The following is a 15,426-nucleotide window of genomic DNA, read 5'->3' as shown; positions in this document are numbered from 1 at the left end:
AGGTTGTGGAGGTCCAGAATCGGTCGAAACCCTCAGTCTCTGTTTGGGACCACAAAATAAGTGGAGTAGAACCCACCTAGCCGTTCTGATGAAATTAGGCATCAAGTAGGGCACTGCCTGGGGTTGAGCCACGCGGAGAGGGTGGTGAAGTGCCCTACTTGATGCCTAATTTGTGTGGTGTTCTCAGAACGCCTGCGCCTGGCGCGATTGGAGGCCATGCACGAGTAGGTCGGCCAGGCTTGGGCTCAGTCTGAAAACGAGCTCCCTATACGAGGTATGCGGATCCCCAGGGGGATGCCACCATCACACCTGTCACAAACGGAAGCCTTAAGCTCAGCCAAGCCAACAAGGCCACGGAGCAGGGGTCTGACGCCCTGGGAGAGCTTATGTGGTGACCCGCCTGGAGGAATAGGAACCTGGTGAGGAATACATTACCCAGTACCTCTGCAAAAAAACGGGGAAGACACTGGTGGGAAAAGCAGGCAGACAAAAAAATAGCAACCAGGTAATGGATTTGATTTATTTGTTTTTTGTTTTTGCGCCAACATTACCTAGCTAGTTTAATATCCAAGCAGGAAAAACAGCACCATATGATGGAGTAACTCTTTTAAGGAACTCCAAAGTTAAAGTCTCAAAGTAGTGGAAAGCCTGCAGGGGAAAGAACAAGACAAAAAACCTGCAGGGTAATTAGCAGAGAACCCTACGGTGCAGGGAGCAGCATGTTAAAACAGTTCACAACACACACATAGAACAAGCCAGTGGGCAAGTTGTGTAAGGTAAATTACAGTTTGAGGCAGCAAGAGCCACCATACTAATGGATGCACATGGAGTCATAGTGTAACGCTAACGAAACACAAGTACGACAAACCACAAGCGGAAGATACAGATCAACCACACGCAGCGAGTGGAGCACTCAAGAGGAGGGGCTGGCCATGTGGCCATGCTCCATGCTGCAAACAGCCAGGGAGTATACTTCCACGCAAGATATTACACGTGTGTCGTGGCCATGCTCCATGCTGCAAACAGCCAGGGAGTATACTTCCACGCAAGATATTACACGTGTGTCGCGGTCATGGGGTCGATATATAGGAGCGTACCCCAGCTGTGACATAGGTGTGCACAGGTGTACACGGGAGTGAGTCTGTAAATCCTCACTTCGGATGTATCCCTCCGCCAAGGAGTGATACCAATATATTGGAGTGATTCAATATATTGAAACATAACTACTGCTGGCCCACAGGAATACGTGTTTTTTTATTTATTTTTTATTGTGGAAGCTGCATCCTGTCTGAAAACTAAATGAAGGCTGTGTGGATATGGTGTGTGTGTTATCTGACATGTAGAGCATGGTACACTACCGGTCAAGTTTTAGAACACCTTCTCATTCAAGGGTTTTTCTATATTTTTACTATTTTCTACATTGTAGAATAATAGTGAAGACATCAACATTATGAAATTACATATATGGAATCATGTAGTAACCAAAAAAGTTTTAAACAAATCAAAATATATTTTAGATTTGAGATTCTCCAAACAGCCACTTTTGCCTTGATGACAGCTTTGCACACTCTTGGCATTCTCTCAACCAGCTTCACCTGGAATGCTTTACCAACAGTCTTGAAGGAGTTCCCACATATGCTGAGCACTTGTTGGCTGCTTTTCCTTCACTCTGCAGTACAACTCATCCCAAACCATCTCAATTGGGTTGAGGTCGGGGGATTGTGGAGGCCAGGTCATCTGATGCAACACTCCATCTCTCTCCTTCTTATTAAAAGAGCTCTTACTCAGCCCGGCGGTGTGTTGGGTCATTATCCTGTTGAGAAACAAATGATAGTCCCACTAAGCCTAAACCAAATGGGATGGCATATCACTGCAAAATGCTGTGGTTGCCATGCTGGTTAAGTGTGCCTTGAATTCTAAATAAATCACTGAAAGTGTCACCAGCAAAGCACCCCCACACCATAGCACCTCCTCCATGCTTTACAGTGGGAAATACACATGCGGAGATCATCCGCTCACAAAGACTCAAAAATCTCAAATTTGGACTCCAGACCAAAGGACAGATTTCCACCGGTCTAATATACATTGCTTATGTTTTTTGGCCCAAGCAAGTCTCTTCTTATTATTGGTGTCCTTTAGTAGTGGTTTCCTTGCAGCAATTTGACCATGAAGGCCTGATTCACACAGTCTCCTGTGTCTGTTACTTGAACTCTGTGATGCATTTCTTTGGGCTGCAATTTCTTAGTCAGGTAACTCAAATTAACTTATCCTCTGCAGCAGTGGTAACTCTGGGTCTTCCTTTCCTGTAGCGGTCCTGATGAGAACCAGTTTCATCAGCGCTTGATGATTTCTGCGACAGCACTTGAAGAAACTTTCAAAGTTCTTGAAATGTTCCATTTTGACTAACCTTCATGTCTTAAAGTAATGATGAACTGTCGTTTCGCTTTGCTTATTTGAGCTGTTCTTGCCATAATTGGTCTCAACCCCACCCTGTGCAATTGGGTCCTGGACTTTATGACGGGCCGCCCCCAGGTGGTGAAGGTAGGAAACATCTCCACTTCGCTGATCCTCAACACTGGGGCCCCACAAGGGTGCGTGCTCAGCCCCCTCCTGTACTCTGTTCAACCACGACTGTGTGGCCATGCACTCATCCAGCTCAATCATCAAGTTTGCAGACGACACAATAGTAGTGGGCTTGATTACCAAAATGACGAGACAGTCTACAGGAAGGAGGTGAGAGCACTCGGATTGTGGTGTCAGGAAAACAACCTCTCACTCAACGTCAACAAAACAAAGGAGATTATGGTGGACTTCAGGAAACAGCAGAGGGAGCAACCCCCTATCCACAACGAAGGAACAGCAGTGGAGAAGGTGGAAAGTTTTAAGTTCCTAGGCGGACACATCATAGACAAACTGAAATGGTCTACTCACACAGACAGTGTGGTGAAGAAGGCGCAACGGCATCTCTTCAACCTCAGGAGGCTGAAGAAAATTGGCTTGTCACCCAAAACCCTGACAAACTTTTACAGATGCACAATTGAGAGCATCCTGTTGGGCTGTATCACAGCCTGGTACGGCAACTTCACTGCCCCTTAACCGCAAGGCTCTCCAGAGGGTGGTGTGGTCTGCACAACGCATCACTGGGGGCAAACTACCTGCCCTCCATGACACGTAGAGCACCTGATATCACAGGAAGGACCAAAAGATCATCAAGGACATCAACTACCCAAGCCACTGCCTGTTCACACCACTACCATCCAGAAGACGAGGTCAGTACAGGTGCATCAAAGCTGGGACCGAGAGACTGAAAAACAGCTTCTATCTCAAGGCCATCAGACTGCTAAACAGCAATCACTAACTCAGAGTGGCTGCTGCCTCTGAGACCCAATCACTGGCCACTTCAATAAATGGATCACTAGTCACTTTATACAATGCATTCTAAATAATGCAACTTTAATAATGTTTACATATCTTACATTACTCATATCGCATGTATATACTGTATTTTATACCATCTATTGCACCTTGCCTATGCCGCTGGGCCATCTCTCATGTACATATTCTCATTCACCCCTTTTTAGATTTGTGTGTATTAGGTAGTTGTTGGGGAATTGTTAGATATTACTGCACTGTCGGAACTAGAAGCAGAAGCATTTCGCTACACTCGCATTAACATCTGCTAACCATGTGTATGTGACAAATCAAATGTTATTTGGTATTTAACAAATATGGCTATCTTCTGTATACCCCCCTACCTTGTCACAACACAACTGATTGGCTCAAACACATTCAGAAGGAAATAAATTCCACAAGTTAACTTTTAAGAAGGCACACCGGTTAATTGAAATGCATTTCAATGCACCTCATGAAGCTGGTTGAGAGAATGCCAGTAGTGTGCAAAGCTGTCATCAAGGCAAAGGGTGGCTATTTGAAGAATCTCAAATATAAAATATATTTTCATTTGTTTAACACTTTTTTTTACTACATGATTCCATATGTTATTTCATAGTTTTGATGGCTTCACTATTATTCTATAATGTAGAAAATAGTAAAAATATAGAAAAACCCTTGAATGAGAAGGTGTTCTAAAACATTTGACCGGTAGTGTACGTGTTGTCTGACTTTCATGTGGTGTTGTTGTTACATTTAGACCGGTCGTCGGAGCTGGAGAGAGAGGTGCAGGAGCTGAGAGCCCAGCTGAGCAGGACATCTGTCCTCAGTGAGGTGGACGATCTCAGGAGGACTCTGGAGCTCAAAGACCGAGAGAGAACACAGCTGTGCAACCAGGTCGAGGTACGTGTGTATGTGCTCGCGTGCGTCGATATGTAGGTGTGTGTTATGCATGTCTGCCTGAGTGAGGTTGAATCAGATTGTCTTTGTGCCACAGCTTCTGTTTGCTGCAAACGCTCTCTTGATCTGGTTAAATGTGCCAAGTAAGACAACAGTCAGAGTAGAACATCAATCGTCTAGCTAGCGAACAGTCATTTTTCCGCCTCATAAAGCTGAGATCTGTCAGTTCACTGAGTGGAAATATCAAACGCTCCCCACTAAGCACAAAGATATAAACAACGTTGTAGTGGAAATATTTTTGACTTAATAAAGGTATAGAGGATATATTTCCACGTTTTTTTTAGTCTGTGCTATCTTCACTGAATCTCTCTCTCTTCGTCACCATCTCCCTACCCCAGGTGTTGTCGTCAGACCTGGCGAGGCGCGAGCAGCAACAGTTGAGGATGCTGGAGCAGTTGAAGGAGATCCAGGGCCGCTCGGAGGCGTGTGCTACCGAGAGGGCCCGGGTCCTGCTCAGGGCTGAGGAGGCTGAGGCCCGGCTCCAGGACAGCTCCACGAGGAGGGAGGAGCTGAAGACCAGAGCCCAGGAGGCAGTCAGACAGTGGAGGGCCAAGTGCAAGAGGATGGAGAGGGACATGGAGGAAATGAGGGGACAGGCCCAGCTGGATACGGAGAAAGCCAAACAGGTCTGTATTGAGACTGGGAGGTGACGGTGCATTGAAAGAGATGCATCGATGTAGGTTTTGTGGATGGCCCTGCTTCTGATTAGAAGAGTGATCAAATGCACTCCTCAGTTACTCTTGTTTCTACATGGCGCTGGAGGAGATGGCCACCGTTTTACGGTCTCCTAACCTATTGTGCTATTATGTGTTTCTTTTCGCGATATTTGTACATTATTTTGTACATAATGCTTCTGCAACCATATCTTACGGAAGAAAAGAGCTTCTGGATATCAGGACAGCGATCACTCAACTTGGATTAGACAAAAATTTCTTCAACAACAACAACAAGCAGGACTCACACGATATTCTCCAAACACCCCACAGGGCAGACATCCCAATTATCTGCAGAAGGAAGCGACGCAGAGGAAGAAGAGCCGGATGCCTCGTCCGGACCCGCAGAAGGCAACTAGGAAAGCTGCCGTTACCGTCAATATTACTCGCCAACGTGCAATCATTGGACAATCAACTAGACGAGGTACGATCACGAATATCCTACCAACGGGACATCAAAAACTGTAGTATCCTATGTTTCACGGAATCGTGGCTGAATGACGACATGGATATTCAGCTAGCGGGATACACGCTGCACCGGCAGGATAGAACAGCACACTCCGGTAAGACGAGAGGGGGGCGGTCTGTGCATATTTGTAAAAAACAGCTGGTGCACGAAATCTAAGGAAGTCTAGATTTTGCTCGCCTGAAGTAGAGTATATTGTGATAAACTGCAGGCCACGCTACTTGCCTAGAGAGTTCTCAGCTATACTTTTTGTGGCTGTTTATTTACCACCACAGACCGCACTTAGTCAGCTGTATAAGGAAATAAGCAAACAGGAAACCACTCACCCAGAGGTGGCGCTCCTAGTGGCCAAAGACTTTAATGCAGGGAAACTTAAATCAGTTCTACCAAATCTCTATCAACATGATACATGTGCAACCAGAGGGAAAAACATTTGAGATCACCTGTACTCCACACACAGAGACGCATACAAAGCTCTCCCTCGCCCTCCATTTGATATATCCGACCACAACTCTATCCTCCTGATTCCTGCTTACAAGCAAACATTTAAGCAGGAAGCACCAGTGACTCGGTCTATATAAAAATTGTCAGATAAAGCAGATGCTAAACTACAGGACTGCTTTGCTATCACAGACTGGAACATGTTCCAGGATCCTTCCGATGACATTGAGGAATACACCACATCAGTCACTGGCTTTATCAACAAGTGCATTGAGGACGTCGTCCCCACAGTGACTGTACGTACATACCCCAACCAGAAGCCATGGATTACAGGCAACATTCGCACTGAGCTAAAGGGTAGAGCTGCCGCTTTCAAGGTGCGGGACTCTAACCCAGAAGCTTACTAGAAATCCCGCTATGCCCTGCGATGAACCATCAAACAGGCAAAGCGTCAATACAGGGCTACGATTGAATCATACTACACCGGCTCCGATGCTCGTCGGATGTGGCAGGGCTTGCAAACTATTACAGACTACAAAGGGAAGCCGCGAGCTGCCCAGTGACACGAGCCTACCAGACGAGCTAAATCACTTCTATGCTCGCTTCGAGGCAAGCAACACTGAGGCATGCATGAGAGCATCAGCTGTTCCAGACGACTTTGTGATCACGCACTCCGTAGCCGACGTGAGTAAGACCTTTAAACAGGTCAACATACACAAGGCTGCGGGGCCAGACGGATTACCAGGACAAAGTGCTCCGGGCATGTGCTGACCAACTGGCAGGTGTCTTCACTGACATTTTCAACATGTCCCTGATTGAGTTTGTAATACCAACATGCTTCAAGCAGACCACCATAGTCCCTGTGCCCAAGAAAAGGCAACCTGCCTAAATGACTACAGACCCGTAGCACTCACGTCCGTATCCATGAAGTGTTTTGAAAGGCTGGTAATGACTCACATCAACACCATTATCCCAGAAACCCTAGACCCACTCCAATTTGCATACCGCCCAAACAGATCCACAGATGATGCAATCTCTATTGCACTCCACACTGCCCTTTCCCACCTGGACAAAATTAACACCTATGTGAGAATGCTGTTCATTGACTACAGCTCAGCGTTCTACACCATAGTACCCTCAAAGCTCATCACCAAGCTAAGGAACCTGGGACTAAACACCTCCCTCTGCAACTGGATCCTGGACTTCCTGACAGGCCGCCCCCCAGGTGATCCTCAACACTGGAGCTCCCCAGGGGTGCGTGCTCAGTCCCCTCCTGTACTCCCTGTTCACCCACGACTGCATGGCCAGGCACGACTCCAACACCATCATTAAGTTTGCTGACAACACAACAGTGGTAGGCCTGATCACCGACAACGACGAGACAGCCTATAAGGAGGTGGTCAGAGACCTGGCCGGGTGGTGCCAGAATAACAACCTATCCCTCAACGTAACCAAGACTGAGGAGATGATTGTGGACTACAGGAAAAGGAGCACCGAGCACGTCCCCATTCTCATCGACGGGGCTGTAGTGGAGCAGATTGAGAGCTTCAAATTCCTTGTTGTCCACATCAACAACAAACTAGATTGGTCCGAACACAACAAGACAGTCGTGAAGAGGGCACAACAAAGCCTATTCCCCCTCAGGAAACTAAAAAGATTTGGCATGGGTCCTGAGATCTTCAAAAGGTTCTACAGCCTGGTACGGCAATTGCTCGGCCTCCGACCACAAGACACTTCAGAGGGTAGTACGTACGGCCCAGTACATCACTGGGCCAAAGCTGCCAGCAATCCAGGACCTCTACACCGGGCGGTGTCAGAGGAAGGCCCTAAAAATTGTCAAAGACCCCAGCCACCCCAGTTATAGACTGTTCTCTCTACTACCGCATGGCAAGCGGTACCGAAGTGCCAAGTCTAGGACAAAAAGGCTTCTCAACAGTTTTTACCCCCAAGCAATAAGACTCCTGAACAGGTAACTAAATGGTTACCCGGACTATTTGCATTGTGTGCCCCCTCCCCCAACCCCTCTTTTACGCTGCTGCTACTCTCTGTTTATCTTATATGCATAGTCACTTTAACCATACATTCATGTACATACTACCTAAATTGGCCCGACCAACCAGTGCTCCCGCACATTGGCTAACCGGGCTATCTGCATTGTGTCCCACCACCAGCCAACCCCTCTTTTTACGCTTCTGCTACTCTCTGTTCATCATATATGCATAGTCACTTTAACGATACCTACATGTACATACAACCTCAATAAGCCTGACTAACAGGTGTCTGTATATAGCCTTGCTACTCTTTTTTCAAATGTCTTTTTGCTGTTGTTTTATTTCTTTACTTACCTACACACACACACACACCTTTTTTTTTCGCACCATTGGTTAGCATTTCACTGTAAGGTCTACACCTGTTGTATTCGGCGCACGTGACAAATCAACTTTGATTTGATTAAGCTTTCTAATAGCCAAAGAGCAGCTGCCAAAGTGTTTTTCGGACTCATACTGGCCTTATAAGGCTGAAGAACACAAGGCTCGTATACAGAGGTTTGGAAGCTCATACTGGCCTTATAAGGCTGAAGAACACAAGGCTCGTATACAGAGGTTTGGAAGCTCATACTGGCCTTATGAGGCTGAAGAACACAAGGCTCGAATACAGAGGTTTGGAAGCTCATACTGGCCTTATGAGGCTGAAGAACACAAGGCTCGTATACAGAGGTTTGGAAGCTCATACTGGCCTTATGAGGCTGAAGAACACAAGGCTCGAATACAGAGGTTTGGAAGCTCATACTGGCCTTATGAGGCTGAAGAACACAAGGCTCGTATACAGAGGTTTGGAAGCTCATACTGGCCTTATGAGGCTGAAGAACACAAGGAGGTTTGGAAGCTCATACTGGCCTTATGAGGCTGAAGAACACAAGGCTTGTATACAGAGGTTTGGAAGCGGGAGCTGCTAGATCTACTGAGGCTGCTGGTATGGCTGGCTGGGCTCAGCTAAGTGATGAGCTGTAGTCAGTCAGCCAGGCGTTATTAGTGTGAATGTCACCACTCTGTTTTTTTTCTGCGCTATGAGTCACCTCAAAACTCTCTCCCCAGCAGCAGCTGACTGACTGACTGACTGACTGACTCACACCTGGCTCGCTCTCTACGTGACAAGAATGAATACCCTGAATAATTTCTCCTCTTAATAAATTAGGAGGCAGAGAATGAAGTGCTCAATTAACTGATTAGGAGTGGCGCTCTGAGCTGGGAGAAAGCCTTGCAGACACTCTCTCAGACAGCAGATTAGACAGTGGGGTGATTTGTAAGAGTTGGATCAGAGACGGAAAGGCGAACCAATCTTTCTTAAACAGACCGGGGCTAGGCCTATAGCCTTAATACAAATCTGAGCTGAGCGACAGCTTTTCACTATCTACGATGAAGCTGGTGTTTGCACTTTAAATACATTGTCCTCTTCACTTCTCCCCCTTTGTTTGTCTTACTCTCATCCCTCTCTTCCGCTCTTATTTTCCCCTCTCCTCCTTTTTCACCTCTCTCTTCCCTCTCCTCTCCCCCCAGGCGTGTAAGGAGAGAGAGCTGTCCCAGGCCCAGCTGAAAGCCTTCTCCCAGCAGACTGAAGGGGTGCGCAGGGAGCTAGCGGAGGTGCTGGGGCGTCTGGCTCGGAGCGAGGAAGAGGTGCTCCGTAAAGACGTGGAGCTGTCGGAGACTCGGGCACGTCACTTGGGCCTAGAGCAGGAAGTGAGGGAGGTGAGGGAGGCCTCCATAGCCCTGGAGGGGGAGGCCCAGCGGCAGTCTGTCCTGCAGGTTAGGCTGAGAGAGGAGAACCAGAGTCTGGAGGAGAGGGCTGAGGCCGTGGCCCGACGCAGCCAGAGAGACCAGGAGGTAGGCTACTTCATAGCAGAGTCTGAAAGGGAACCCTATTCCCTAATATACAGTTGAAGTCAGAAGTTTACATACACCTTAGCCAAATACATTTAAATTAACTTTTTTCACAATTCCTACCATTTAATCCCAGTAAATGTCAGTTTTAGGTCAGTTAGGATCACCACTTTATTTTAAGAATGTGAAATGTCAGAATAATAGTAGAGACAATTATTTATTTCAGCTTTTATTTCTTTCATCACATTCCCAGTGGGTCAGAAGTTTACATACACTCAATTAGTATTTGGTAGCATTGCCTTTAAATTGTTTAACCTGGGTCAATTGTTTTGGGTAGCCTTCCACAAGCTTCCCACAATAAATTGGGTGAATTGTGGCCCATTCCTCCTGACAGAGCTGGTGTAACTGAGTCAGGTTTGTAGGCCTCCTTGCTCGCACACACTTTTTCAGTTCCGCCCACACATTTTCTATGGGATTGAGGTCAGGCCTTTGTGATGGCCACTCCAGTACCTTGACTTTGTTTTCCTTAAACCATTTTGACACAACTTTGGAAGTATGCTTGGGGTCATTGTCCATTTGGAAGACCCATTTCTGACCAAGCTTTAATTTCCTGACTGATGTCTTGAGATGTTGCTTCAATATATCCACATAATTGTCCTACCTCATAATGCCATCTATTTTGTGAAGTGCACCAGACCCTCCTGCAGCAAAGCACCCCCACAACATGATGCTGCCACCCCCGTGCTTCACAGTTGGGGTGGTGTTCTTCGGCTTGCAAGCCTCCCCCTTTTCCCTCCAAATATAACGATGGTCATTATGGCCAAATAGTTATATTTTTGTTTCATCAGACCAGAGGACATTTCTCCAAAAGGTACTGTCTTTGTCCCCATGTGCAGTTGCAAACGTAGTCTGGCTTTTTTATGGTGGTTTTGGAGCAGTGGCTTCTTCTTTGCTGAGCGACCTTTCAGGTTATGTCGTTATAGGACTCGTTTTACTGTGGATATAGATACTTTTGTACCTGTTTCCTCCAGCATCTTCACAAGGTCCTTTGCTGTTGTTCTGGTATTGATTTGTACTTTTCGCACCAAGGTACGTTTATCTCTAGGAGACAGAACGCGTCTCCTTCCTGAGCGGTATGACTGCTGCGTGGTCCCATGGTGTTTATACTTGCATACTATTGTTTGTACAGATAAACGTGGTACCTTCAGGCGTTTGGAAATTGCTCCCAAAGGATGAAACAGACTTGTGGAGGTCTACTATTTTTTTTCTGAGGTCTTGGCTGATTTCTTTAGATTTTCCCATGATGTCAAGCAAAGAGGCACTGAGTTTGAAGGTAGGCCTTGAAGTACATCCACAGGTACACCTCCAATTGACTCAAATTATGTCAATTAGCCTATCAGAAGCTTGTAAAGCCATGACATCATTTTCTGGAATTTTCCGAGCTGCTTTGAAGGCACAGTCAAGTGTATGTAAACTTCTGACCCACTGGAATTGTGATACAGTGAATTATAAGTGAAATAATCTGTCTGTAAACAGTTGTTGGAAAACTTACTTGTGTCATGCTCAAAGTAGATGTCCTAACCGACTTGCCAAAACTATAGTTGGTTAACAAGAAATTTGTGGAGTGAACTAGTTTTAATGACTCCAACCTAAGTGTATGTAAACCTCCGACTTCAACTGTATTGAACTGCTTTTGCCCAGGGTCTAGACATGAAAACTTTGGGCTTTGTATGAATTAATATATGAAATATGAATGAACTAAGCATAAAGTGACTTTCATTTCTAAGGAGTTACATAGCCTCCAGGCAGCCATGAAGGAGTTAACCTCCGCCCGTGCCCAGCTCACCACCCGTCTAGCTGAGGAGGCGGCGCTCAGGACGGAGCTCCAGAGGAGTGGGGCGGAGGGGGCAGTGCGGCTGGCCGCAGCCCAGGAGCTGAGGGCTTCCCTGGGGCAGCAGCTGGAGCTGGAGAGGGAGGTGCACCAGAGGGAGCTGGCCAGTCTCAGAGCCACTGTGCAGAATGGCAGGACCAAGCAGGATAGAGACATGCAGGAGACACTACGACTCTGTATGAAGGAAAGGAATGAGATGGAGCATCACCTCAAGGAGATCAAGGTAGCCCGGGCTCGGTGATCTTAGCCCGGGGCTCAGTGATCTTAGCCCGGGGCTCAGTGATCTTAGCCCGGGGCTCGGTGATTTTAGCCCGGGGCTAGGTGATTTTAGCCCGGGGCTAGGTGATTTTAGCCCGGGGCTAGGTGATTTTAGCCCGGGGCTCGGTGATTTTAGCCCGGGGCTCGGTGATTTTAGTCCGGGGCTAGGTGATCTTAGCCCGGGGCTCGGTGATTTTAGCCCGGGGCTAGGTGATTTTAGCCCGGGGCTAGGTGATTTTAGCCCGGGGCTCGGTGATTTTAGCCCGGGGCTAAGTGAGTGTTCACACTTGCAAATTGTAAAGTGAGCTAGCACCAACCTTAACCCAAGGCTAGCTGCTCCTGCTCCGGAGCAGAGTTGGCACCGACTTTCCAGGGTTAGCCCCAGAAACACGTTGCCAAAATAGCCAGTATGAAACGGTGTCAAGAACAGCCTAGAATGCTTTTACTGTTCAATCACAAAAGCGGCACATTCACTTAATTGATATCTGCTCGTGATGTCTGCACGTTATTTTGATAAGTAAACTCATATAATTTTAATCCTTCCAACTAACGCTACAAACTCTACAGCTGGAACGGCAGCAAACGCTCCATTTTCCTCCGTTATAGCTTTGCTATTGACATTTAATTGCATGTTACCATGATAATAATATTGTCACATGATTCTGCCTGGATCATGCACAGCATTCTCTGTACGGGGCGAGATTGATTTTCAAAAGCGAGCAAGGTTTATACAAACCGTCACTGTTAGAAATCAAATGCTAGACCAATGTCTAGGCCCAGGGCTTTGGAATACAAGTGTGAATCCTTGTATCCTCCAGGGTTAAAGCTTAGCCCAGGGTTAACAAATGCTTGTGTAAACACAGGCTAAGCTAGCCCAGGGCCGGTCTAACCTGGGGCTAAGAACAAGTGTGAGAAGGCTTGTTAGAGTAGTCCTCACAGTTCCTGTATCGTATATTCTCCACTGCTTGTTATTATCTTTATAATAGCTGTGGATATTTTATCCCCTTGTAATTAATATTAATTAATTACAGGGGCTAAAATCTGTTGTTCTGCCCCTGAACAAGGCAGTTAAGCCACTGTTCCTAGGCCGTCATTGAAAATAAGAATTTGTTATTAACTGACTTGCCTAGTTAAATAAAGGTCAAATAAATATTTCTCCCTTGTAATTAACCTTGGTGGAACTTGATTCTTCAAAAAATGTTTGAACAACGTCAAGGTAACCCAACAGTAAAGTTAGATCATTGTTATCTGGCATCGATCCCGATGAAGTGGAAGTGGGAATTTCTCAGGAAAATTCCGTTTTTCTTTAATGTCATTTCAATTTCCTCCTCTTTGCCTATCCATGCAGTCCCAGACCTCACACGCCCAGTGCTTTGAGCCCGGGTGAATCTAGGACAATAGGTTCCTACAGGCTAGAGGTGGATAGGAAGGCCTGAATATTTACCCTCTGCTTCGCCCCTTCCCTTCAGTGTGACTAGCTCATCAAGGCAGCTAGGCAAATAGGGGCTTGGACCCCCCTGAAATCCACACACCTGAGTAGAAGCTGTTCAGGGCCCTGTTGGTTCCATACTTTGTGCATCGGTACCACTTGCCGTGCGGTGCCAGAGAGAACAGCCTATGACTTGGGTGGCTGGAGTCTTTCCCTTCCTTCTCTGAGCTCGTGTTCACAATCCTCCATCTTCCTTCCTCGCTTCCTAAAAACACTGGAATAAAACCTCCAAGGTCGCTCCCCCCAGACCTTCTCCTGTGTTTTTTAAAAAGTTGGAGAGGGTTTGCAAGTTTAACCCATTTTATTTATTATTTCATTTTTTGTAACACGTTTTGCGCATCCTCCCTGCAGGCGGATGCCGCGTCGGACAAGGAGCTGGTGAGGGCTCTGCGTGTGAAGCTGGACAGGATGAAGACTGAGTGTGACCGGATGACAGAGGAGCTGAGCGAAGGAGAGGAGCAACGCTCACACCTCCGCAGGAAATACCAGCAACTCAAGCAGGAGCTGGACGACAAGGTGAGCCCCAAATGGTTTTCCCCAAAGACTTAGATAGAAGACAGTAGGTAGCTGTTAACCACAGATCGAGGATCAGCTTAATGCTGGGCTTGAACAAACGCCTTCACAGCCTATATGACCACAGACAGTTTTACCTACAGTACTAAATAAGATCATTGTATTTATCTAAGTAACTAAAGGCCTGCTGGCTCAGTATCCACTGAGTGGCCTAGTTTCTATTAACGTTATACACACAGACACTTTAAAATCTGGACCCCTACAAATCAGCTGGGCTAGACAATCTGGACCCTCTCTTTCTAAAATTAGCAACCCCTATTACTAGCCTGTTCAACCTCTCTTTCGTATTGTCTGAGATCCCTAAAGATAGGAAAGCTGCTGCGGTCATCCCCCTCTTGAAAGGGGGAGACACTCTAGACCCAAACTGTTACAGACCTATATCTATCCTATTCTGCCTTTCTAAAGTCTTTGAAAGCCAAGTAAACAAACAGATCACCGACCATTTTGAATCCCACCGTACCTTCTCCACTATGCAATCTGGTTTCAGAGCTGGTCATAGGTGCACCTCAGCCACGCTTAAGGTCCTAAACGATATCATAACCGCCAGCGATAAAAGACAATACTGTGCAGCCGTCTTCATCGACCTGGCCAAGGCTTTCGACTCGGTCAATCACCGTATTCTTATCGGCAGACTCTCAACAGCCTTGGTTTCTCGAAAGATTGCCTTACCTGGTTCACCAACTACTTCTCAGACAGAGTTCAGTGTGTCAAATCGGAAATCTGTTGTCCGGACCTCTGGCAGTCTCTATGGGGGTGCCACAGGGTTCAATTCCCGGGCCAACTCTTTTCTCTGTATACATCAATGATGTCGTTCTTGCTGCTGGTGATTCTCTGATCCACCTCTACGCAGACGACACCTTTCTGTATACTTCTGGCCCTTCTTTGGACACTGTGTTGACAAGCTTCAATGCCATACAACACTCCTTCCGTGGCCTCCAACTGCTCTTAAATGCAAGTAAAACTAAATGCATGCTCTTCAACCGATCGCTGCCTGCATCCGCCCGCCCGTCTAGCATCACTACTCTGGACGGTTCTGACTTAGAATATGTGGACAACTACAAATACCTAGGTGTCTGGTTAGACTGTAAACTGTCCTTCCAGACTCACATTAAGCATCTCCAATCCAAAATTAAATCTAGAATCAGCTTCCTATTTCGCAACAAAGCATCCTTCACTTATGCTGCCAAACATACCCTCGTAAAACTGACTATCCTACCGATCCTTGACTTCGGCGATGTCATTTACAAAATAGCCTCCAACACTACTCATCAAATTGGATGCAGTCTATCACAGTGCCATCTGTTTTGTCACCAAATTCTACCCACCACTGCAACCTGTATGCTCTCGTTAGCTGGCCCTCACTTCAT

The 15,426-nt window shown here is 46.7% G+C and overlaps 1 protein-coding gene across 2 annotated transcripts in view; it reads left to right on the top strand.

The window, feature by feature from the left end:
• Nucleotides 1-15,426, top strand: part of LOC139415258 (centrosomal protein of 128 kDa-like) — a 46,899-nt gene that overhangs the window by 7,229 nt on the left and 24,244 nt on the right. For both annotated transcript variants that reach the window (XM_071163224.1, XM_071163223.1), the window contains exons 12-16: nucleotides 4,151-4,293; nucleotides 4,689-4,976; nucleotides 9,528-9,851; nucleotides 11,636-11,962; nucleotides 13,838-14,002. In XM_071163224.1, coding sequence (XP_071019325.1) covers nucleotides 4,151-4,293; nucleotides 4,689-4,976; nucleotides 9,528-9,851; nucleotides 11,636-11,962; nucleotides 13,838-14,002 — 1,247 coding nt within the window. The remainder of the gene's footprint in view (nucleotides 1-4,150; nucleotides 4,294-4,688; nucleotides 4,977-9,527; nucleotides 9,852-11,635; nucleotides 11,963-13,837; nucleotides 14,003-15,426) is intronic.

The sequence above is a fragment of the Oncorhynchus clarkii genome, chromosome 8 (assembly GCF_045791955.1).
Source record: "Oncorhynchus clarkii lewisi isolate Uvic-CL-2024 chromosome 8, UVic_Ocla_1.0, whole genome shotgun sequence".
Lineage (NCBI taxonomy): Eukaryota > Metazoa > Chordata > Actinopteri > Salmoniformes > Salmonidae > Oncorhynchus > Oncorhynchus clarkii.
The sequence above is the reverse complement of the archived record's forward strand: the minus strand, read 5'-3'. Positions and strand labels throughout refer to the sequence as shown.